At 57.0% G+C, this 23,910-nt stretch overlaps 2 protein-coding genes across 2 annotated transcripts in view; one reads left to right on the top strand and one right to left on the bottom strand.

The window, feature by feature from the left end:
• The window catches only part of LOC103173412 (potassium voltage-gated channel subfamily H member 2-like), a 77,841-nt gene extending 67,577 nt beyond the window's left edge, over positions 1–10,264 (top strand). Inside the window, exons 13-25 of the mRNA XM_042331716.1 lie at positions 190–328; positions 973–1,169; positions 1,935–2,105; positions 2,949–3,076; positions 3,587–3,732; positions 3,964–4,010; positions 4,472–4,636; positions 5,175–5,410; positions 5,998–6,093; positions 6,592–6,652; positions 7,656–7,786; positions 9,212–9,362; positions 10,242–10,264. Coding sequence (XP_042187650.1) covers positions 190–328; positions 973–1,169; positions 1,935–2,105; positions 2,949–3,076; positions 3,587–3,732; positions 3,964–4,010; positions 4,472–4,636; positions 5,175–5,410; positions 5,998–6,093; positions 6,592–6,652; positions 7,656–7,786; positions 9,212–9,362; positions 10,242–10,264 — 1,691 coding nt within the window. The remainder of the gene's footprint in view (positions 1–189; positions 329–972; positions 1,170–1,934; positions 2,106–2,948; positions 3,077–3,586; positions 3,733–3,963; positions 4,011–4,471; positions 4,637–5,174; positions 5,411–5,997; positions 6,094–6,591; positions 6,653–7,655; positions 7,787–9,211; positions 9,363–10,241) is intronic.
• An 8,800-nt stretch (positions 10,265–19,064) lies between these two features.
• On the bottom strand, positions 19,065–22,950 carry LOC121848093 (basic phospholipase A2 homolog textilotoxin B chain-like). The gene is made up of 4 exons (XM_042331715.1): positions 22,844–22,950; positions 21,106–21,277; positions 20,360–20,475; positions 19,065–19,192 (listed from the first exon to the last, which is right to left on the bottom strand). Exons 1-4 carry the CDS (start codon positions 22,881–22,883, stop codon positions 19,065–19,067), a joined length of 456 nt encoding a protein of 151 aa, XP_042187649.1. The 5' UTR covers positions 22,884–22,950.
• Between the last annotated feature and the right edge of the window lie 960 nt (positions 22,951–23,910).

Here is a 23,910-nt window from a genome sequence, read left to right as displayed (position 1 = left end):
GCCTCCCCCACCACAACACCCAACCTTGCCAGCCTCCCCAACACCCCCCTCGCCAGCCTCCCCAACACCCCCCTCGCCAGCCTCCCAAACACCCCCCTCGCCAGCCTCCCCCACTCCCACACTCTCTCCCAAATGTGACCTGAGAGGTGACTGAGCTCTTTGTCTGCCCCCCCCCCCCCCGGGTGTCAGGTTGCCGGTGTCCCGAGGGGTGGCTGCTGCAGGACGGGCAGTGTGTGCCGGTCACACAGTGTCGCTGTGGCCTCCCCACAGCTAATGTAACCACAGAATACCGACCCGGTGACGAGGTGTGGAGAGACTGCAATAACTGGTAAGTCACTGACACGCACGGAAACCCGTCACCGTGACCGGCCGGTGTCTGACACACACGGACACCCATCACCGTGACCAGCCGGTGTCTGACACACACGGACACCCGTCACCGTGACCAGCCGGTGTCTGACACACACGGACACCCGTCACCGTGACGGCCGGTGTCTGACACACACGGAAACCCGTCACCGTGACCAGCCGGTGTCTGACACACACGGACACCCGTCACCGTGACCGGCCGGTGTCTGACACACACGGAAACCCGTCACCGTGACCAGCCGGTGTCCGACACACACGGAAACCCGTCACCGTGACCGGCCGGTGTCTGACACACACGGAAACCCGTCACCGTGATCCGCCGGTGTCTGACACACACGGAAACCCGTCACCGTGACCAGCCGGTGTCGGACACACACGGAAACCCGTCACCGTGACCGGCCGGTGTCTGACACACACGGAAACCCGTGACCAGCCGGTGTCTGGACACACACAGTGGAACGATCGCTGCCCCCTCACCCGCCCCCCCCAGGCTCTGAGTGAGGGTGAGCGGGAGGAGGAGAGGGGGAGGGAGGGGTGGCGGTTGCAGGGTGTGGGGAGTGTATGTGAGAGACATGATGACGAGGGGACACGTGTGTTTTGCAGCACATGTGTGGCTGGGAGGTTGGCGTGTTCGGAGCAGCCCTGCCCCGTGTACAGCGCGTGGTCAGCCTGGAGCCCGTGTTCTGTCTCCTGTGGGGAGGGGCAGACCTCGCGCACACGCACATGCCACCCCATCCCGGGCTCCGCTGCCTGCCAACAGCTCGTCCAGCACACCGCCTGTCACCACAGGGCCTGCCCAGGTGAGACCTCACCCACACACACACCCACACACACACCCACACACACCCCCCACACACACACCCACACACATCCACACACACACACACCCACACACACACACACACACCCACACACACATACTCCCACACACATCCACACATACATACACACACACACACATCCACACACACATTCCCACACACACACACCCACGCACACACATCCATACCCACACACACACACTCCCCCACACACACACATACACACCCACACACACACACACGCGTGCACACACACCCACACACACACGTACATACACGTACCCGCTCACAAACACACAAGCACACACATTGTCACTCACACACACACCCACACAGTCACACACACACGCACACACCCACCCACATGCACACGCACACACCCACCCACATGCACACACACGCACACACCCACACCACACACACACACCCACTCCACACACACACGCGTACCCACTCACAAACACACGCACGCACACACAGTCACTCGCAGGAATTTACGCAGCACCTTTTCCGGTTGGGAGGACGTCCCGAGGCGCTGGACAGTCAGGGATTGGAACCCGAGCCGGGAGGAACGGGGCAAAGGGAGCGTGGGATGGAGGGGTGGGGGCAGGGAGGCTGAAGGTGGGGGTGGAGGGGCGGGGCGGGGGGGCATGGAGCGGGCCGGACCCCGCCGGGCGGGGGGAGCGGACAGGTCGATATGTTTATATTTAACACGTGACGCGTTCCGTGCTACCGTCTGTGCAGTGGACTGTGCAGTGAACTCGTGGTCAGAGTGGAGTGAATGCAGCGCGAACTGCGGAGGAGGATTCAGAACACGGAACAGGGGCATCGTCCGGGAAGCGGAGCCGGGAGGAGCGCCGTGTCCCCACATCCTGACCTTCCAGACACCCTGTAACCCTCACAGCTGTACTCCAGGTCAGGCCCAGGGGGGGGGAGAGACTCTGAGCTCACAGTCCAGGCTGAGGCTCCAGCCCAGCGCCGGGGGGAGAGACCACTGTCAGAGACGCCGTCCTTCAGATGAGACGTTAAACCTCACTCCCCGTCTGTGCTGTGTTCAGGCGGACGTTAAGAGAAGGGAGTGTCTCTCCCTCTCTCTCTCTCTCTCTCTCTCCCGGTGTCCGGGCCGACAATCCCGCTGTTTGCGGGGATAGCGCTGTGTGCAAATTGGCTTCCCGCGTTTGCCTACGGGAAACAGTCACTACACTTTACAGTGTTTGAGTTGCTATCGGTGACCTCAGATGTCGGGGTCGTTATTTCACCATCCACGCCAGGTCCCCCCTGCCCCAAAACTCCGCCGCCCCCATCCTCACCCGCACCAAACTCTACATGCCCATCACCCAGTGCCCGCCTGGTCCCACTGTCCCCAATTACAAGCCCCTCACCCTGATGCACCCACCCATCCACCCCCTAAAACCTCCTATTCTCTACCATCTCCTCTCCCGACAACAACTGTATTTATATAACGCCCCTCTGTACATTTTGTGGGCGAAACGCGCAAACATTTGCACACAGCACTGTTCCAGAGGGAGGGGAGGAGGGAGGGTCCTCCGAGGGACGCAGTTGGAGAGCTAGATTTAAGGTGGCAGTGACTGATCGTGGCGTGGAGAGGGTGGGTGGGGGCACACAGCAAAGCCTGAGTTAGCCGCGGGGGGAGTGGAGGGGGTTAGAGAAGATCGGAGAGAGAAAGGAGAGCCATGGAGTGGGTGGGCTTGTAGGTGAAGGTTGGTGAAAGCCGTTGACCCATCTCTCTCTTCACAGAGTGCCCGGGTGAGCAGGTCTTCGGCCTGTGTGCCAACGCCTGCCCACGGGCATGTTCTGACCTGTGGCCTGGAGTACAGTGCCAACAGAGCCAGTGTGAGCCCGGCTGCCTCTGCCCCACGGGACAGGTGAGGGGGGCGCGGAGTGGGGGGGAACGACTGTGGGAAACCTGCTCAGTTAGGGCACTGTTTACAGACCAAGAGATCCATGAAATTCCAGCCAATCTCAGCTTGGCACACAGTCTCACCTTATGTCGTACAATTAATAGGTCTCCCCCCACATAAACACGCACAACACACACACACGCACACAGCATATGCACACAACACACGCGCACAGCATATGCACACAACACACAGCATATGCACACAACACACGCACATGGCATATGTACACAACATGCGTGCGCGCACACACACACACAGGGTCAGGCCCATCTGATCTTTTTCCAGACTCACCATCCAACCATTCCCCCATCACAGCCTCCAGCTGGTTCTTACACCAGACCCGGGCGAAACCTTAGGACATGGGGGGAACACGACACAAAGGGGCTGAGGAGAGGGCACAGAGGGCTGAAGGTGGCACAGAGGGCACAGGCCATGGCTGATGGAGATATCCCCTGTGTTTGTGTCGAGCAGGTGCTGCAGGGAGAGGAATGTGTGTCTCTGGATGGCTGCCGCTGCCCGCACCCCCCAGCGCCCGCCCCTGGGCTGGTCAACATCTCCCTAGTGCAGAGCGAGGAGCAGCCACCGGGGGCAGTATATCTGGACCAGTGCAACACCTGGTAAATACCACAGCCTCATCCCACTGCATCCCCACGTTCCCGACTCCATCCGGACTCGCTTCCCATGGGAAAATATATTGAGGGGAGCGTGTGTGGGGAGGTTGGGTGGGGGGTGTTCGGAGAGGGCAGGTTGGCAGGAGGGGAGTGTGTGGCGCACGGGGTGTGGGGTGGGGGGGGGGGGTGGGGATGAGATGCTCAGTGGGGGGGTCTGACTGTTTGTTGTGTTTGCAGTGTATGTGAGAAGGGTATCTTCAACTGCTCAGAGAGAGACTGTGACGGTAAGTGGCTCCAAAGCCCTCACCCCCTCCCAATTCCCCCCGTCCCCCCCATCAAACCCCCGCCCTCGCCCAGCACCACCCTCCCCACCCCCAGCCCCAGCCCCAGGTGTTCGTCTGTTTCTCAGGCTCACTCTCTCCGACTCTGCCTCACACTCATTCTCTTTCGCTCACTCACACTCACTCTCTTGACTCTCGCTCTCGGACTTTTTCACTCACTCACTCTCTCACTCACTCTCACTCTCCGACTCGCTCACTCTCTCGCACTCACTCTCTCTGACTCACTCACTGTCTGACTCTCTCACGCTGTGACTTTCTCACTCTCTCTCTGACTCTATCACACTCTCTGACTCTCACTCTTTCTCACTCACTCACTCACTCACTCAGACTCTCGCTCTCTGACTCACTCACTCACTCACTCACTCACTCACTCACTCTCTCACTCTCTCACTCTCTCTCTGCAGTGGACTGTATCTGGTCGGCTTGGTCCGGGTGGTCTGAATGCTCTGTCACCTGTGGCTCCGGTGTCCAGGTCTCCACCCGGCTGCCAGCCCGGGATCGGGAATACGGTGGGAGAGAGTGCCAGGGGCCGCGGGAGCAGAGGCAGCCCTGCACCACGGCTGATTGTGGTGAGCACCAGTCCCCGGGGGGGAGGGGGCAGAGGGGAGGGAACGGACAGGGAGATGAGGGGCAGAGAGTGGGAGGTAAGTGGGGTTTACTCGGGGCTGAACTGGCCCCGAGGTGATCTGTTTGGCATCGAAATCTCAGAACCGAGCCCCCCCCTCTGTGCCGGTCTCCAGTCCGTGTGTGTCAGACACCGGCCGGTCACGGTGACGGGTTTCCGTGTGTGTCAGACACCGGCTGGTCACGGTGACGGGTTTCCATGTGTGTCAGACACCGGCCGGTCACGGTGACGGGTTTCCATGTGTGTCAGACACCGGCCGGTCACGGTGACGGGTTTCCGTGTGTGTCAGACACCGGCTGGTCACGGTGACGGGTTTCCGTGTGTGTCAGACACCGGCTGGTCACGGTGACGGGTTTCCGTGTGTGTCAGACACCGGCTGATCACGGTGACGAGGTGTATGACGTGGGAGGGGGGGGTGGAGGATGTTGGGGAACATGGGGATTAGATACAGTTTACAAACTGAAATGGTTTCCCTGAGGCAGAGTGTCCGGAGGGTGAGCGGTGGAGCCGGGGCTCGGCAGAGACAGCGACGGAGACGGAGACTGAGACGGTGTGTGAGAGGGTGTGTACCGACCTGCACCAGGACATGGCTCAGAACTGCAGCGGCCTCGGCGAGAGGGGCCGCTGTGTGTGCGCTGCCGGGAGGTATAGGACCACCGCGGGGCAGTGTGTGACACCAGCCTACTGCCCGTGTGCCGACGGGCACACCGTGTATCCGGTAAGTCTCCACCCCTTCCCTACCCGGTGCCCGTCTCCTCAGGTCTCAACACCGCCCCCATCACCCGCCCAAACCCACCACACATACACGTTCACACAAACGCACCACACACATACACCACGCACCCGTGCACACACCCTCACGTACACAAGCGCGCACAGACACACGCATGTACCGTCAAAAGGTCAGAAGGAATGACCAATGGGATGGAGTTCAAGGCAGGCTTTAAATGTGGGGAGCGAGGGAGGGCGGGAGGGAGGGGAACAAGAGAGGGTTGAGGAGAGCGGGAGCGAGAGTGGGGTAAGGGGGGAGCAGGCAGGGAGGGGTAAGCGAGAGGGTGAGGGAGGGAGGGTGCAAGGGAAAGAGGGAGTGAGGAAGGGGCGAGGGACGGACAGAATGGGGGAATGAGGGAGGGAGCGAGCGAGGGAGGGAGGAACCGAGGGGAGGGGGGGGAGAGAGGGTGGGGAGGGAGGGAGGGAGGGAACGAGGTGTTGGGACTTGAGTCGCGGACAATGAAGTGGGTTCCCACTTTCACTCTCTCTCTCTCTCTCTCTCTCTCTCTCTCTCTCTCTCTCCCCCCCTCCCAGCCGGGGTTTGAGTGGGACGAGGGGTGCCTGAGCTGCCGGTGTGTCAATGGGATGAAGGCGTGTACAGCCGCCTGCCCCCCACTCTTGTGTCTGGAGGTGAGAGAATCCATCCCGCAAACTGACCCCCGGCGCGTCTGACTGCCTAGCAAGTGTAGTGACTGTGCGTTTTGTGGGTGGAACGCGGCAGGCAGCGACGTCCCCACAACCAGGAGTGAAGTGAGCGAGCGAGTGTATCTGGGGGATTGTCGGCCAGGACACCGGGGGAGAGAGAGAGAGAGAGAGGGTGTGCGTTCCATTCCAGACTCCGGGAGATTCCCATCCGCAGGTGACAGACGTACATGTGGGACTCTCAATCTGCTTTGGAGACTGTGTTCGCAGTGATGGCTAATCACAGTCACCCACAGTGTGTGTGAGTGAGGCAGCGCCGGAGGGAGGGAGGGAACGTGGGAGGGAACGTGGGAGGGAGGGAGGGAGTGAGTGTGGGAGTGAGTGTGGGAGTGAGCGTGGGAGGGAGAGTAAGGTGGAGGGAGTGAGGGAGAGTGCGAGAGGGATGGAGCTGACCCTGTGCTGTGTTGTGCTGTGCTGTTCCCTCAGGGGCAGGTGAAGGTGGAGGAAGTCGGGTCGTGCTGCCCTGTGTGCAGGAGAGAGATACCCGGTCAGTGTTGTGCGGAGAGGCTGCCGGGGTGGGGGTGGGGGTGGGGGGGTGGGGGGCGGTGAGGAGTAGGGAGGGGGGAGAGGGGGGAGCTCGACATGTTGCCAGTTATTGAGGGGAGTTCCCCCTCTATTTCGTCCTTCAATAACACAGCACATCCCAAGGTTTGGGGGTGGGGGGTGAAGGGGATCTCCTCCGGGTGGTCCGGTTCCTGACCAGGAGGGGCCGCGGTGTCCCGGGGCACTCACTGCTGATGACGGCACAGCCCGGCCCGGCTCATCAGCAGGACCTGGAAGGGCCGACCAGTCACCCCCAACGCACTCTCTGGGCCCCCCCCAACCCTTGGCTCTCGCCAACCTGCCCCCGATACTCTCCGTGTGTGTCAGACACCGGCTGGTCACGGTGACGGGTTTCCGTGTGTGTCAGACACCGGCTGGTCACGGTGACGGGTGTCCGTGTGTGTCAGACACCGGCTGGTCACGGTGACGGGTTTCCGTGTGTGTCAGACACCGGCCGGTCACGGTGACGGGTGTCCGTGTGTGTCAGACACCGGCTGGTCACGGTGACGGGTTTCCGTGTGTGTCAGACACCGGCTGGTCACGGTGACGGGTGTCCGTGTGTGTCAGACACCGGCTGATCACGGTGACGGGTGTCCGTGTGTGTCAGACACCGGCTGGTCACGGTGACGGGTGTCCGTGTGTGTCAGACACCGGCTGGTCACGGTGACGGGTGTCCGTGTGTGTCAGACACCCGGCTGGTCACGGTGACGGGTTTCCGTGTGTGTCAGACACCGGCTGGTCACGGTGACGGGTGTCCGTGTGTGTCAGACACCGGCTGGTCACGGTGACGGGTTTCCGTGTGTGTCAGACACCGACTGGTCACGGTGACGGGTTTCCGTGTGTGTCGGACACCGGCTGGTCACGGTGACGGGTGTCCGTGTGTGTCAGACACCGACTGGTCACGGTGACGGGTGTCTGGCTGACGGCTGCTGTCTCTCTGTGGGTAGGAAGCCGCTCTGAGATCTGCCGCAGGTTTACAGAGCTGAGGAATATCAGTAAAGGAGACTGTCACCTGAGGAACGTGGAGGTCAGTTACTGCAGCGGCAGTTGTCTGTCCACAGTCTACGTCATCCCAGAGGTGAGACCCCACCGTCCTGTGAGTGAGTGGGTGGGTGGGTGTCAGTGAGATGTGTGGGTTGTGTGTGTGTGGTGTGTGTGTAGGTGTGTGTGTATATGTGTGTGGTGTGTATGTTTGTGGTGTGTGTGTATGTGTGTCTATGTGTGTGGTGTGTGTGAATGTGTGTGTGTGTATGTGTGTGGTGTGTGATTGTGTGTGTATCTATGTGTGGTGTGTGTATGTGTGTGGTGTGTGTGTGTATGTGTGTGGTGTGTGTGATGTGTATGTATGTGTGTGTGGTGTGTGTGTGTATGTGTGTGGTGTGTATGTGTGCGGTGTGTGTGTGTGTGTCTGTGTGTCTATGTGTGTGGTGTGTGTGAATGTGTGTGTGTGTATGTGTGTGGTGTGTAATTGTGTGTGTATCTATGTGTGTGTGTGTATGTGTGTGGTGTGTGATTGTGTGTGTATCTATGTGTGTGGTGTGTGTGTGTATGTGTGTGGTGTGTGTGTGCATGTGTGTGGTGTGTGGTGTGTGTGTGGTGTGTGTATGTGTGTGTGGTGTGTGTGTGTGTGGTGTGTGGTGTGTGTGTGTGTGGTGTATGGTGTGTGTGGTGTGTGTGTGTGGTGTATGGTGTGTGGTGTGTGTGTGTGTGGTGTATGGTGTGTGTGTGTGGTGTGTGTGTGTGTGGTGTATGGTGTGTGTGTGTGTGGTGTGTGTGTGTGTGTGGTGTGTGTGTGTGTGTGGTGTGTGTGGTGTATGTGTGTGTGGTGTATGGTGTGTGGTATATGGTGTGTGTGTGGTGTATGGTGTGTGTGGTGTGTGTGTGTGGTGTGTGTGTGTGTGGTGTGTGTGTGTGGTGTATGGTGTGTGGTGTGTGTGTCTGTGGTGTATGGTGTGTGTGTGTGGTGTGTGTGTGTGTGGTGTATGGTGTGTGTGTGTGGTATGTTGTGTGTGTGGGTGGTGTGTGGTGGTGTTGTGGTGTGTGGTGTATGGTGTGTGTGTGTGTGTGTGGTGTGTATGTGTGTGTGGTGTGTATATGTGTGTGGTGTGTGTGTGGTGTATGATGTGTGTGTGAGCGGTGTCGGGGCTGTTCTCTGACTGTGTCTCTGTCACTAGGAGCCGTACCTGCGGAGCGAGTGCGATTGCTGTATGGGTGTGTATATATGTGTGTGGTGTGTGTGTGTGGTGTGTATATGTGTGTGTGGTGTGTGTGTGGTGTATGTGTGGTGTATGATGTGTGTGTGAGCGGTGTCGGGGCTGTTCTCTGACTGTGTCTCTGTCACTAGGAGCCGTACCTGCGGAGCGAGTGCGATTGCTGTATGGGTGTGTATATATGTGTGTGGTGTGTGTGCGTGGTGTGTATATATATGTGTGGTGTGTGTGTGGTGTATGATGTGTGTGTGAGCGGTGTTGGGGCTGTTCTCTGACTGTGTCTCTGTCACTAGGAGCCGTACCTGCGGAGCGAGTGCGATTGCTGTAGTTACCGTCTGGACCCGGAGCTGCCGGTGCGGTTTGTGGTGTTGGAGTGCGGAGACGGTGAGACGGAGACCCTGGTGCTGCCCGTCATCCACAGCTGCGAGTGCAGCGGCTGCCAGGGTGAGCGTCTGCGGGCACAGAGAGGGATGGCCTCCTCCTGCCCGCGCTCTACATCAGCATTCTTTATAATAACAATCCGGTCTCAAAGCGCATCACAGGCGACGCTGCGAAAAATACACAGTCACTACACTTCACAGCGTATCCCGTGAAAAAACAGTGGCCGCCATTGTTTTTTGGGTGGGATTTGAGCGATTGGACTGTTGTTCCTTCATTAACGCCAGTTAGCCTTTGCCCCACTGGCCTTCCCGTCATACCCTCACTACCTCTCACCTCCCGGGGATAATAAAGATGGCGGGCGATGTGAGGGGGTGTGAGCGGGTGTGTCAGTGCAGTCGGTAGAGTGTGAGCAGGTGTCGGTGCAGTCAGTGCGGTGTGAGCGGGTGTGTTAGGGTGGTCAGTGGGGTGTGAGCGGGTGTGAGGGGGGGTGTCAGGGTGGTCAGTGGGGTGTGAGGGGGTGTGTCAGGGTGGTCAGTGGGGTGTGAGGGGGGGTGTCAGGGTGGTCAGTGGGGTGTGAGGGGGGGTGTCAGGGTGGTCAGTGGGGTGTGAGGGGGGGTGTCAGGGTGGTCAGTGGGGTGGGGGGGCGGGTGTCAGGGTGGTCAGTGGGGTGTGAGCGGGTGTGTCAGGGTGGGCAATGGGGTGTGAGGGGGTGTGTCAGGGTGGTCAGTGGGGTGTGAGCGGGTGTGTCAGGGTGGTCAGTGGGTGTGAGCGGGTGTGTCAGGGTGGTCAGTGGGGTGTGAGCGGGTGTGTCAGGGTGGTCAGTGGGTGTGAGCGGGTGTGAGCGGGTGTGTCAGGGTGGTCAGTGGGTGTGAGCGGGTGTGAGCGGGTGTGTCAGGGTCCCAGATGCTCTGTTATTCATGTGTTTACCTGTTTATCTTATAGGTGGGGATTTTTCCGGCCGCTGACCTGTGATCCCGTCCGACCTCGCCCCCCCCTCACCGTCACTCACCCCCCACCCCCACACACTGTGTTTCTGTTTGTGTGTGTGTGTGATTGAGTGTGAATGAGTGTGTGTGTGTGTGTGTGTGTGAGTCAATGTGTATGCGTGTGTGTGTGTGTCTCTGTAAGTGGCTCTGTGTGTCAGTGTGATTGTGTGTGTGAGTGGGTCAGTGTGTATATCAGTGTGAGTGTGTGTGTGTGTCTGTTAGTCAGTGTTTGAGTGTGTGTCAGTGTGTATATTAGTGTGTGTGTGTTGTCAGTGTGTATATCAGTGCGAGTGTGTGTATGTCAGTGTACATGGGTATGTATGCGTGTGTATGTCAGTGTATATGGGTATGTATGTGTGTGTATGTCAGTGTACATGGGTTTGTGTCAGTGTGTATATCAGTGTGAGTGTGTGTGTGTCAGTGTATATGGTTTGTGTCAGTGTGTATATCAGTGTGAGTGTGTGTGTGTCAGTGTATATGGTTTGTGTCAGTGTGTATATCAGTGTGTGTGTGAGTGTGTGTATATCACTGTGTGTCAGTATATATTGGTGTACTTCTGTCACTCAGTGTGTGTGAGTTTGTGTATCAGTGTATATTGGTTTGAGTGTTTGTATCAGTCAGTGTGTAGATCAGTGTGTATATTGGTGTGCGAGTGTGTGTGCATCAGTATGTGTCAGTGTTTATCGTTGTGTGTGTGTTTATCAGAGTGTATGTGTGAGTGTATATCAGTGTGTGTTAGCGTGTGTGTCAGTGTCTGTTGGTGTGGGTGTGTGTTTGTGTGTGTATCAGTGTGTATGTCTGTGTGTGTGTCTGTGTGTGTGTGTGTGTCAGTGTGTGTGTGTCTGTGTGTGTGTGTGTCAGTGTGTGTGCGTCTGTGTGTCTGTGTGTCAGTGTGTGTGTGTGTGTGTCAGTGTGTGTGTGTCTGTGTGTCAGTGTGTGTGTATGTGTCAGTGTGTGTGTGTGTGTGTCAGTGTGTGTGTGTCAGTGTGTGTGTGTGTCAGTGTGTGTGTGTCTGTGTGTGTGTGTGTCAGTGTGTGTGCGTATGTGTGTCTGTGTGTCAGTGTGTGTGTGTGTGTGTCAGTGTGTGTGTGTCTGTGTGTCAGTGTGTGTGTCAGTGTGTGTGTGTGTGTGTCAGTGTGTGTGTGTCAGTGTGTGTGTGTGTCAGTGTGTGTGTGTCGGTGTGTGTGTGTGTGTCAGTGTGTGTGTGTGTCAGTGTGTGTGTGTGTGTGTGTCAGTGTGTGTGTGTGTCAGTGTGTGTGTGTCGGTGTGAGTGTGTGTGTGTCAGTGTGTGTGTGTGTCAGTGTGTGTGTGTGTGTGTGTCAGTGTCTGTGTGTGTGTGTCAGTGTGTGTGCGTGTCTGTGTGTGTGTGTGTGTCTGTGTGTGTGTGTGTGTGTCTGTGTGTGTGTGTGTGTCTGTGTGTGTGTCAGTGTGTGTGTGTGTCTGTGTGTGTGTGTGTGTGTGTCAGTGTGTGTGTGTGTCGGTGTGTGTGTGTGTCAGTGTGTGTGTGTGTGTGTCAGTGTGTGTGTGTGTGTATCAGTGTGTGTGTGTGTCAGTGTCCCTCTGTGTGTGTGTGTGTGTCAGTGTCCCTCTGTGTGTGTGTGTGTGTGTCTGTGTGTGTCAGTGTGTGTGTGTCAGTGTGTGTGTGTCAGTGTGTATGTGTGTATGTCTGTGTGTGTGTGTGTGTGTCAGTGTGTGTGTGTGTGTGTGTGTGTGTGTGTCAGTGTCCCTCTGTGTGTGTGAGGGATTCTCTTCTGCCCTCAGTTCTGGCTCTGAGTTTAAGGCTGTGCCCCTCTGTGAACTGCAGTTGTTACCGATTATGACTTATTTTAAGTTACTTCTTATTACTTATTAATAGTTATTATTATCAGTTATTATTATTATTATGTTAGTTGCCGCTGACATTGCCAATGTTCATTGTTTTACAGTCTCTGTATTTTATTGATGAATTCCCTTTTCTTTATCAATGTGTGTAAAACACCAGAGTTTGTATTAAATAGTTACAGTCAATTCGCATCTGACTTGTGTTTGTGCTTCTCCTCTGTGATCGAGACCCCCCTCTGTGCCGGTCTCCAGTCCGGGTCCTGACCAGGAGGGGCCGCAGTGTCCCGGGGCACTCACTGACCAGTCACTGGGGGCCGGGAATCCTCCCCCTCAGCTCCTGGTAACCCCACAGCCAAAGCCCTAACTAACGGGGAGGGGGGTCCTCGCTGGACAAGCAGCGGGAAAGCTGCCGGACAGTGATATCAATGGCCGAGCGGTGTGGGTTTAGCGGGTTACACTCCAGCAGTTACCCCAACACACACTCTGGGGTCCCCCCAAACCTCGGCTCTCGCCAACCTGCGCCTAATACTCTCCGGAATTAGGTAAACAGGATGTGTCCCTCCAGAGAGAGAGAGAGAGCGCATTCCATTCCAACAATCTCTCTGTGAGAAGCTGTCGGAGTCGGGAATCAGCTCCGGTGTGAAACCGGCCGTCTCTGGTCTGTTTCTCAGCCTCGGCCGAGTTACAGCTGTTACTTATCTTCAGGATAATTTCTAATCAAACAGATTTGATTAGAAAAGCTGACGACCTCAGGCCCCCACCCTCACACTGGGATCAGCCTCACTGCTCTCCTCTGTCTCTAACCCTGGGATCAGCCTCACTGCTCTCCTCTGTCTCTAACCCTGGGATCAGCCTCACTGCTCTCCTCTGTCTCTAACCCTGGGATCAGCCTCACTGCTCTCCTCTGTCTCTAACCCTGGGATCAGCCTCACTGCTCTCCTCGGTCTCTAACACTGGGATGAGCCTCACTATCCCCTCTTTCTCTATCACTGAGATCAGCCTCACTGTCTCCTCTGTCTCTAACCCTGGGATCAGCCTCACTGCTCTCCTCTGTCTCTAACCCTGGGATCAGCCTCACTGCTCTCCTCTAACACTGGGATCAGCCTCACTGCTCTCCTCTGTGTCACAGACATTAACAGGTACTGTGTCAGTGACGGGGAAGTCAGTCTATTAATAGGTTTGAAGGTTCATTTGTAAATTGTGTGTCCCTGACCAGGAGAGCCTTCCTCCACCTCCTCCACGTTACCCACCTCCGACTGTACCCTTCCCCAGACCCAGCAAACCATCCATGTGTTGTCACCTCCCAACTCCTCAAATGCCCTCTTTGCCAGTCTCCCCAGCTCCGCCGTGCACAGGATCCCAAACTCTGCCGCTCCCATACTCATCTGTACTAAACCCCGTCCCCCCATCCCCCCAGCCCTGGCCAACCCCCACTGGCTCCCCATCACCCCCACTAAACCCCGTCCCCCCATCCCCCCAGCCCTGGCCAACCCCACTGGCTCCCCATCACCCCCACTAAACCCCGTCCCCCCATCCCCCAGCCCTGGCCAACCCCCACTGGCTCCCCATCACACACACTAAACCCCGTCCCCCCATCCCCCCAGCCCTCGCCACCCCCCACTGGCTCCCCATCACACACCCTAAACCCTGTCCCCCCATCCCCCAGCCCTCGCCAGCCCCCACTGGCTCCCCATCACCCCCACTAAACCCCGTCCCCCCATCCCCCCAGCCCTCGCCAGCCCCCACTGGCTCCCCATCATTGTCATGGCATAGGCTGGAGCCCACTGAGCGGAAGTAATGAACAGGATGGGAGGGAGTTAGGAGGTCGCAGAGGTCGGGGGGAGCGAGGCCATGGAGGGTTTTGAAGGTGAGGACCAGGACCTTGAACCGTATCCCCTGTGTGATGGGAAGCCAGTGGGGTCGGGCGAGGATGGGGGTGATAGGGTCACGGAGCCCGGTGGGGGCGAGGATGGGGGTAATAGGGTCACGGAGCCCGGTGGGGGCGAGGATGGGGGTGATAGGGTCACGGAGCCCGGTGGGGGTGAGGATGGGGGTGATAGGGTCACAGAGCCCGGTGGGGGCGAGGATGGGGGTGATAGGGTCACAGAGCCCGGTGGGGGCGAGGATGGGGGTGATAGGGTCACGGAGCCGGTGGGGGCGAGGATGGGGGTGATAGGGTCACGGAGCCGGTGCGGGAGAGGACACGGGCTGCAGAGTTCTGGATGATCTGCAGTCTGTGGAGGGAGGAGTTGGGGGCCGACAAGCAGTGAGTTGGTGTAGTTGAGCCTCGATGTAATGAAGGTGTGTGTGAGGGTCTCGGGGGCTGCGGTGTGAGACAGTGGCGGAGCCGGGGGATGCTGCGGAGGTGGGGAAGGCAGAGCGGGTCATGGCACAGATGTCGGGTAGAAAGGATAGTTGAGAGTCAAACAAGACCCCAAGGTTCGGGACTGGCTCAGTGAGGTGGAGTGAGCCCCATGGATGGTGATGCTGTCAGGGCCTGAGGTGAGGAGGCGCTGACGGGAGTCAATCAGGAGCCTCGGTCTTGTTGACGTTCAACTGAAGAAAGTTCGCTCTGATCCAGGACTTGACGTCTGACAGACATTGTGTCAGGACAGCAGTGGGTCCTGGAGTCGAGGGCGGAGGCAGAGAGGGAGAGTTGGGTGTCATACATGTGGAAGTTGACCCCATGTCTGCGGATGGTGTCACCAAGAGGAGCATATAGATATTGAAGAGGAGGGGACAAGGACAGAGCCCTGAGGAATGCCACACGAGAGGGTGGGGGGGCTGGAGGAGGAGCCAGGGAGGTTGGAGATGGGGCGGTAGTTTGAGAGCAGAGATGGGTCCAGGGAGGGTTTTTTAAGGATAGGAGTGACAATGTCCATTTTTAAAGGGGTGGGAATGGTACCAGTGGACAGGGAGAGGTTTACGATGTCTGTGAGCAGAGGGTAAGGAGGTGGAGCTGGGAGGTAAGGAGAGGGGTGGGCATGGGGTCGAGGGAGCAGGTGGTGGTTTTCATGTGGGTTATGATGGTGGTGAGAGAGAACCTACAACCTCCTAACCCCAGGGAATGGGAGTGCAAGTGGCTGAGCCGGACTGTGTGTGTGAGGGAACCAACCTTCAACTGAACCACAGGGTTGGGACCCGGTGAAAACTGGTGTTTAATATTAATATTAATAATTAACAGAGACCTTTAATTCATCTTTGAACCAGGTCTTTCCACAAAGATAAGTTTGGGAGTAAAGGAGGAGTGCGGACGGAGAGAGAGGGAGTGAGCGAGCGGGAGTCAGACAGTCACCCAGGACGCTGCGGTGACTCCTGATCCTATTCCTCGTGGGCGCAGGTGAGTTTGACAGAGACCTGGAAGAGCCGACCAGTCACCGGGTCAGGGAATCCTCCCACTCATCTCCAGAGAGGCCCTTCGGCACAGACTGAACTCGGTGTCCACCGTGACCCTCACACACTGAGAGGAATGATAATAATCCTTGCATTTTATACAGCGCCTTATCACTTCGCTGAGACGTCTCAAAGCGCTTCACAGGATCTACTGTAAAGTGTAGTGACTGTGTGTTTTGTGGGTGAAACGCGGCAGCCATTTGCACACAGCAGCGTCCCCACAAACAGTCGTGGATTGAGTGATCAATTTATTATTTTTCTTGAACAGTGTGTAATGAGGAGAATGTGTGTGTAATGAGGAGTGTGTGTGTAATGGAGAGGGAGGTGTAATGAGGAGAGTGTGTGTGTAATGGAGAGGGAGGTGTAATGAGGAGAGTGTGTGTGTAATGGAGAGGGAGGTGTAATGAGGAGAGTGAGTGTGTGAGTGTGTAATGGGGAGGGAGGTGTAATGAGGAGAGTGAGTGTGTGAGTGTGTAATGGGGAGGGAGGTGTAATGAGGAGAGTGAGTGTGTGAGTGTGTAATGGGGAGGGAGGTGTAATGAGGAGAGTGAGTGTGTGAGTGTGTAATGGGGAGGGAGGTGTAATGAGGAGAGTGAGTGTGTGAGTGTGTAATGGGGAGGGAGGTGTAATGAGGAGAGTGAGTGTGTGAGTGTGTAATGGGGAGGGAGGTGTAATGAGGAGAGTGAGTGTGTGAGTGTGTAATGGGGAGGGAGGTGTAATGAGGAGAGTGAGTGTGTGAGTGTGTAATGGGGAGGGAGGTGTAATGAGGAGAGTGAGTGTGTGAGTGTGTAATGGGGAGGGAGGTGTAATGAGGAGAGTGAGTGTGTGAGTGTGTAATGGGGAGGGAGGTGTAATGAGGAGAGTGAGTGTGTGAGTGTGTAATGGGGAGGGAGGTGTAATGAGGAGAGTGAGTGTGTGAGTGTGTAATGGGGAGGGAGGTGTAATGAGGAGAGTGAGTGTGTGAGTGTGTAATGGGGAGGGAGGTGTAATGAGGAGAGTGAGTGTGTGAGTGTGTAATGGGGAGGGAGGTGTAATGAGGAGAGTGAGTGTGTGAGTGTGTAATGGGGAGGGAGGTGTAATGAGGAGAGTGAGTGTGTGAGTGTGTAATGGGGAGGGAGGTGTAATGAGGAGAGTGAGTGTGTGAGTGTGTAATGGGGAGGGCTGTAATGTTACAGTCCCAGTCAGGGTCGGGGTTGGTGTTATAGCTGCAGATGGCCACCGGGTGGCGATACATCACCATTGACCACTGCCATTTGATGGTGATTCCCCTTCAGCACATCTCACAGCTTCACTGTAAAGTGTAGTGACTGTGTGTAAAGTGTAGTGACTGTGTGTAAAGTGCAGTGACTGTGTGTAAAGTGCAGTGACTGGATATTTTGTGGGCGGATGTTGGAACATCGCAGGAAAGTGTTCAAACCCGACGCTCCCTCAACACACAGACACAGACTGGGAATTATTGTGTTTATTACCTGGTTTTATGACACTGTCAGTCCGGCTCAGCCGCTAAACTTTAACAAAGACGTCGGTCGGGGTGACAGAGGGAGACCGAGGAGATGTGGTCGGCTGACCCCGGGGAGGAGGGGTTGGGCTATGAGCGGAGCTCGGAGGAACTGGGGCTGTTCTCGCTGGTATAAAGCAGGTTGAGGGGTGACCTGATCGAAGGGCTTTAACGTGGTGATGGAGTTGAGAGGGAGACATTATTTGCACCGGCCGCCGAGTCAGTGACCGGAGGCCATCAGTTTAAGATAGTTAGTGAACGAGGAGGTTCGGAGAGATGTTTACGCGCAGAGAGGTCAGGATAAGGAATGTCCTGCAGGGAACTGAGCTCAAGGCAATTCATATTGGCTTTAAGATGGCTTGAAGTTCGCTCAAAGAGAAAGGTCTTGAATGGGGGCCTTGAAGGAGGCGAGGGTGGGGTGGGGGCAGAGGCTGAAGGCTCGACCGGCGATGGTTGGGGGGGGTGGGGGGCGGGCGGGGGATGTGGAGCAGGTAGAACCTGCTGAGCGGAGGGAGTGGACAGGTTGATATGGGGTTAGCAGATCACAGGTCGGGAGGAGCGAGGCCGGGGAGGACTTTGAAGGCGAGGGCGAGGATTTTGAACTCTATCCTCTGGGGGATGAGGAGGCAGTGGAGTCGGGCGAGGGTGGGGGTGATGGGGTCACGGAGCCCGGTGCGGGAGAGGACACGGGCTGCAATTCCTTGATGTAAGGGCTCGAGCACACGACCTCCTGACTCAGAAACGCGAGAGAGAGAGCGAGGGTTGAGAGGGCAGAGGGAGAGAGAGGGAGCGAGGGTTGAGAGGGCAGAGGGAGAGAGAGCGAGGGTTGAGAGGGCAGAGGGAGAGAGAGCGAGGGTTGAGAGGGCAGAGGGAGAGAGAGCGAGGGTTGAGAGGGCAGAGGGAGAGAGAGAGCGAGGGTTGAGCGGGCAGAGAAGAGAGAGAGGGAGCGAGGGTTGAGTGGGCAGAGAGAGGGAGAGAGCGAGGGTTGAGTGGGCAGAGAGAGAGAGAGAGGGAGGGTTGAGCGGGCAGAGAGAGAGAGAGCGAGGGTTGAGCGGGCAGAGAGAGAGAGAGAGAGCGAGGGTTGAGCGGGCAGAGAGAGAGAGAGCGAGGGTTGAGAGGGCAGAGGGAGAGAGAGCGAGGGTTGAGCGGGCAGAGAGAGAGAGAGAGAGCGAGGGTTGAGAGGGCAGAGGGAGAGAGAGAGGGTTGAGAGGGCAGAGGGAGAGAGAGCGAGGGTTGAGAGGGCAGAGGGAGCGAGGGTTGAGTGGGCAGAGAGAGAGAGAGGGAGGGTTGAGCGGGCAGAGAGAGAGAGAGCGAGGGTTGAGCGGGCAGAGAGAGAGAGAGAGAGCGAGGGTTGAGAGGGCAGAGGGAGAGAGAGCGAGGGTTGAGCGGGCAGAGAGAGAGAGAGAGAGCGAGGGTTGAGAGGGCAGAGGGAGAGAGAGCGAGGGTTGAGCGGGCAGAGAGAGAGAGAGAGAGAGGGTTGAGAGAGAGAGAGAGAGAGAGAGAGAGGGTTGAGAGGGCAGAGAGAGAGAGAGAGAGGGTTGAGTGGGCAGAGGGAGAGAGAGAGGGTTGAGAGGGCAGAGGGAGAGAGAAGGTTGAGAGGGCAGAGGGAGAGAGAGCGAGGGTTGAGAGGGCAGAGGGAGAGAGAAGGTTGAGAGGGCAGAGGGAGAGAGAACGAGGGTTGAGTGGGCAGAGAGAGAGAGCGAGGGTTGAGCGGGCAGAGAGAGAGAGAGCGAGGGTTGAGAGGGCAGAGGGAGAGAGAGAGAGGGTTGAGTGGGCAGAGAGAGAGAGAGCGAGTGTTGAGTGGGCAGAGAGAGAGAGAGCGAGGGTTGAGAGGGCAGAGAGAGAGCGAGGGTTGAGTGGGCAGAGGGAGAGAGAGCGAGGGTTGAGTGGGCAGAGGGAGAGAGAGCGAGGGTTGAGAGGGCAGAGGGAGAGAGAGCGAGGGTTGAGTGGGCAGAGGGAGAGAGAGGGTTGAGAGGGCAGAGGGAGAGAGAGAGAGGGTCGAGAGGGCAGAGGGAGAGAGAAGGTGTGATGAGGAGCCACTCACGAACCCTCCGGACAGTTGTGTGGCTACACACAGTGACGCCGAGCTCTGTGGTGCCGGAACTTGGGGTTGTAGTCGGTCTGAGAACCAACGCAGACGGCCAAACGCTGGTCACACTGACACAGCGCAGAGCCACAGTCATCGTCCACGTCATCTGCGGACACACAGAGTCACGTCATCACACAGTCACAGTCACAGGTGGAGTCCTGTAGCTCAGTGGTTCGAGCATCAGCCTCATCCCAGGGTTAGAGGAGAGCAGTGAGGCTGATCCCAGGGTTAGAGACAGAGGAGAGCAGTGAGGCTGATCCCAGGGTTAGAGGAGAGCAGTGAGGCTGATCCCAGGGTTAGAGACAGAGGAGAGCAGTGAGGCTGATCCCAGGGTTAGAGACAGAGGAGAGCAGTGAGGCTGATCCCAGGGTTAGAGACAGAGGAGAGCAGTGAGGCTGATCCCAGGGTTAGAGACAGAGGAGAGCAGTGAGGCTGATCCCAGGGTTAGAGACAGAGGAGAGCAGTGAGGCTGATCCCAGTATTAGAGACAGAGGAGAGCAGTGAGGCTGATCCCAGTATTAGAGACAGAGGAGAGCAGTGAGGCTGATCCCAGTATTAGAGACAGAGGAGAGCAGTGAGGCTGATCCCAGGGTTAGAGACAGAGGAGAGCAGTGAGGCTGATCCCAGGGTTAGAGACAGAGGAGAGCAGTGAGGCTGATCCCAGGGTTAGAGACAGAGGAGACAGTGAGGCTGATCCCAGGGTTAGAGGAACGAGTTATGATTAGACACGGTCGGGCTCTTCAGCCTTGACTGGACCTTACAATAATATTCCTTGCATTTGATTTCATGCCCTATCACATCGTTTAGGAATCCCAAAGTCTGCGCTGTAAAGTGTAGTGACTGTGTATTTTGTGGGCGAAACCCGGCGGCCAATTGCGCACAGCGACGTCCCCACAAACAGCCGTGGATTGAGCGACCAAATTATTTTGATGAGGCGCACGATCGGAGGGCACAATGCCAGTGGCCATTTTGTGTGCAGCAAGGTCCCGCACACACACACGCACGCACGCATGCACGCACACACAAACACACGCACACACGCACGCACACACACATGCACGCACACACACACACACACACACCACGAGAGACACAGAGAGAGAGAGAGCGACTCAGATATCGGGGGGAAGAGGAGAAGAAACTAAATTAGTGATGGTCCCAATGCGAACGGGAGGGGGACATTGGGGAAGAAGCAAGAGCGGGTGTGGGGGGGGGGGGGTTGGGACGCAGGGGCCGGGGGGGGGGGTGCAAGAGGGAGAGGAGAGATACGTACCACATTTCACCCGCTGGTTGGAGTAGCAGTGAAAGACGTACTTGGTAAAGTAGACAGAGAAACCTGGGCAGCGAGCGATCAGCTTCGCGTAACATTGGTCATGTTTCCTACAACATCTACACAGCAAGAGAGAGATACCAGTTACTAACCACTCCACCCGTCATGTCTGTGCTGGGGCTCGCTCCCCCACTGGCGCTCTCTACTCTAACCCCATTCCTGGCTCTCTCTTTCCCCATCGTGTCTGTGCTGGGGCTCGCTCCCCCACTGGCGCTCTCTACTCTAACCCCATTCCCTGCTCTCTCTCTCTCTCTCTCTGCCCATCGTGTTGATGCTGTTGTTGGGATGTATCTGAGGATGTGTGACCTGTTAACTCCATATCAACCCGTCCTCTCCCCCAGATCAGCTGCCACTGACCTTCACTGAGAAGCCCTACCTGCCCCACCATCAGCGGTCGGGCCTTCAGCCTCACTGCCTCCGCCCTCTGGAACCCCATCCCACAGTCACTTCCCCTTGCCCCCACGCCCCTCGTGCCTTCGGTCACCTTCCTACCCCCACCCTCCTTGCCCTCCCCCCCTCCTGATCTCAACACCCAGTTCGGGTCCAAATCCCTGACTGCCCAGCGCCTTGGGACATCCTCCTGACATAAAAGAGACTACAATGTGTTGTTGTTGGGATGTATGTGAGGCTGTGTGTGTGGGGGAAGGGGGGATTGGGGTGTGGGGGGGATGTGGGGGGGGTGTATTTACCGGTCTGTGCCGTCCACCGCTGCCCCAGAGCCGTGTACCCCACACCAGCAGCCGTAATCCACGTAATCCCAGGACACGCGAGCCATTGACTTCCCGGTGCTACACGCCAGCATCTCCGCCAGCTGTACCAGGTCTCTTCTGCCCCTCCGGCCCTCTGCCCCCACCAGCAGCCCTGAGATGGGGAGATGGTAACACACAGTCACTACACATGCAACCCCTATAGCTCAGGGGTTAGAGCCCTCTCCTCGCGAGCGAGAGGACCCGGGTTTGATTCCCGGGCGGGGAGAAACGTTGGCCAAGTTCCCTCACTCCCCGCACCTCTGTTTACCGGCAGTGAGTAGGAACCCGGCCGTTAGTCGATTGTTGGATCATTTTCATGGGGTATAATCCCTTCAAAACAAAATTTGTCACTCAATCCACGACTGTTTGTGGGGACGCTGCTGTGCGCCATTGGCCACCGCGTTTTGCCCACAAAATACACAGTCACTACACTTTACAGTGTATCCTGTGAAGCGCTTTGAGACGTCTCGATGACATGATACGGCACTGGGTCAAACGCCGGGATTATTATCATATGAGTCAATCATAGCCCAACACAACAAGAGACAAACTCTAAACCGTCGGGTTGGACTATCCTCGTGAGGAGCATTAAGCTGTCTCCAAGGTGATGTTTCTGGCTTAGGATAGTCTGAATCCAGTCCCCCCCCCTCTGTGCCGGTCTCCAGTCCGGGTCCTGACCAGGAGGGGCCGCAGTGTCCCGGGGCACTCACTGCTGATGGCAGCACAGCCCGGCCCGGCTCATCAGCAGGACTGGAAGGGCCGACCAGTCACTGGGGGCCGGGAATCCTCCCCCTCAGCTCCTGGTAACCCCACAGCCAAAGCCCTAACTAACGGGGAGGGGGGTCCTCGCTGGACAAGCAGCGGGAAAGCTGCCGGACAGTGATATCAATGGCCGAGCGGTGTGGGTTTAGCCGGTTACACTCCAGCAGTTACCCCAACGCACCCTCTGGGGTCCCTCAAGCTCTTGCCAACCTGCCTTAAGATTAAAAATGAATGGGCAATCCATCACTTGGAGACATTCTAACTCCGTTCTTAAAAAAGAATTCCAAATTTAAGACGGAAAAACATTTGTTCCGCAATCCCACGGTTTCCAGCATTATATTCCTCCCAGAAATGTCCGCGCCTCCCCCTCCCTCAGGCGGACCAAACAAACACACACACAAAATAATAAAGTGTTCACTCAATCCACGACTGTTTGCGGGACGTCGCTGAGCGCAATTGGCTGCCGCGTCTCGCCCGCAGAGTACGCAGTCACTGCGCTTTACGGTATATTATGTGAAGCGCTTCGAGACGTCTCGACCACGTGATGAGACGCTGTGTCGGACACGATTCCTCTTCTGGTCACTGTTAGCGTTGCGTTCCCTCAAGTTGGCCTCTGTGCCCCTGTGTCGTTCGGCGCAATCAGGAATTCTGTCAGAATTCCCGATCCTGCAGCAGTCAATCGGAAAGAAATTCCTGGAGCAAGGACTGGAGTCCTGTCGCTCCGGGGTTAGAGCCCTCGCCTCGCAAGCGAGAGGACCCGGGTTCGATTCCCGGCGCAGGCGGCGAAACTGTGGGCGAGTTCCCTCACTCCTGCTGTCGGATCACTTTTTGGTACTATATCAAATGCGAAGATTATTATTACTGTTATTATTATTTGTTAAGAAGTCTTGTTAATGAAATAGCGCAAGTCACTGACCAGCGATGACCCAGAACAGGGCGTTGAACTCCGCAAACATGTTCAGGAATCAGTGATGTTCTCTCCGGACAGCGTTCCCAGTATCCTGTTCTCTCTCCCTCTCTCTCTCTCTCTCACTCTCTCTCTCTCTCTCCCTCCCTCGCTCTCTCTCTCTCTCTGCTCGGCACTGTGTGTGATTGCCGTGCTCTGCGCCAGGGCTGTATAGTATCGCTGTAATTATAGCCCAGAGATTTCCTCTCGCCACTCAGCACCAAGACACCAACTCACGGCACGCACAAGAGCGAGGGAGTGTGTGATCATCCTTTATTTTTAATCCCAACTCTCTCTCTCCTCACGTCCCTGCTCTCCCTCTCTCTCTCTCTCTCTCTCTCTCTCCCGATGTCCCAACTCAGCGCCCGTTAACCCTGCACCAAAGCGCTCACGGGGAGGGTGGTCCTCTTTGGACAAGCAGTGGGAAAGCAACAGTTGCCCCAACACACGCTCTGGGCTTCCCCCAAGCCTTGGCTCTTACCAACCTGTGCCTAATGCTCTCCGGAATTAGGTAAACAGGGTACATCCCTCCAGAGAGAGGGAGGGGGGAGAGAGAGAGAGAGAGAGAGAGAGAGAGAGAGAGAGCATTCCATTCCAACCATCTCTCTCTGGGATTGCCATGTGTGGGTGGGATACATGGAATTCTCAGCTCGGTTTGGAGACTCTTAAGCAACGGTGATGGGTTTCCACGGCCCAAAAAAATCTATCCCCATAGCCCTGCTCCCTCTCTCTCTCTCTCTATGTCCCTGCTCTCTCTCTCTCTCTCTCTCGCTCTCGTTCCCCACATCCCCCCTCTCTGTCTCTCTCTCTCTCTCTCTCTCTCTCGTTCCCCACATCCCCCCTTCTCTGTCTCTCTCTCTCTATGTCCCTGCTCTCTCTCTCTCTCTCTCTCTCTCTCGCTCTCTCTCTTGTTCCCCACATCCCCCCCTCTCTGTCTCTCTCTCTCTATGTCCCTGCTCTCTCTCTCTCTCTCTCGTTCCCACATCCCCCCCCCGCCCCCCCCCCCCCCCTCTCTATGTCCCTGCTCTTTCTCTCTC

The sequence above is a fragment of the Callorhinchus milii genome, unplaced genomic scaffold (genome assembly GCF_018977255.1).
Source record: "Callorhinchus milii isolate IMCB2004 unplaced genomic scaffold, IMCB_Cmil_1.0 Scaffold2, whole genome shotgun sequence".
Classification (NCBI taxonomy): Eukaryota; Metazoa; Chordata; class Chondrichthyes; order Chimaeriformes; family Callorhinchidae; genus Callorhinchus; species Callorhinchus milii.
The sequence above is the reverse complement of the archived record's forward strand: the minus strand, read 5'-3'. Positions and strand labels throughout refer to the sequence as shown.

What these genes read in the sequence shown, in the direction of transcription:
- LOC121848093 (XM_042331715.1), bottom strand. Translation starts at nt 22,883, where the DNA reads ATGTTTGCGGAGTTCAACGCCCTGTTCTGGGTCATCGCTG. An exon ending in CCTGTTCTGGGTCATCGCTG is followed by an intron (nt 21,278 to 22,843) that starts GTCAGTGACTTG and finishes TCCCCATCTCAG; the next exon opens with GGCTGCTGGTGGGGGCAGAG. An exon ending in CAACCAGCGGGTGAAATGTG is followed by an intron (nt 19,193 to 20,359) that starts GTACGTATCTCT and finishes GTGTGTCCGCAG; the next exon opens with ATGACGTGGACGATGACTGT.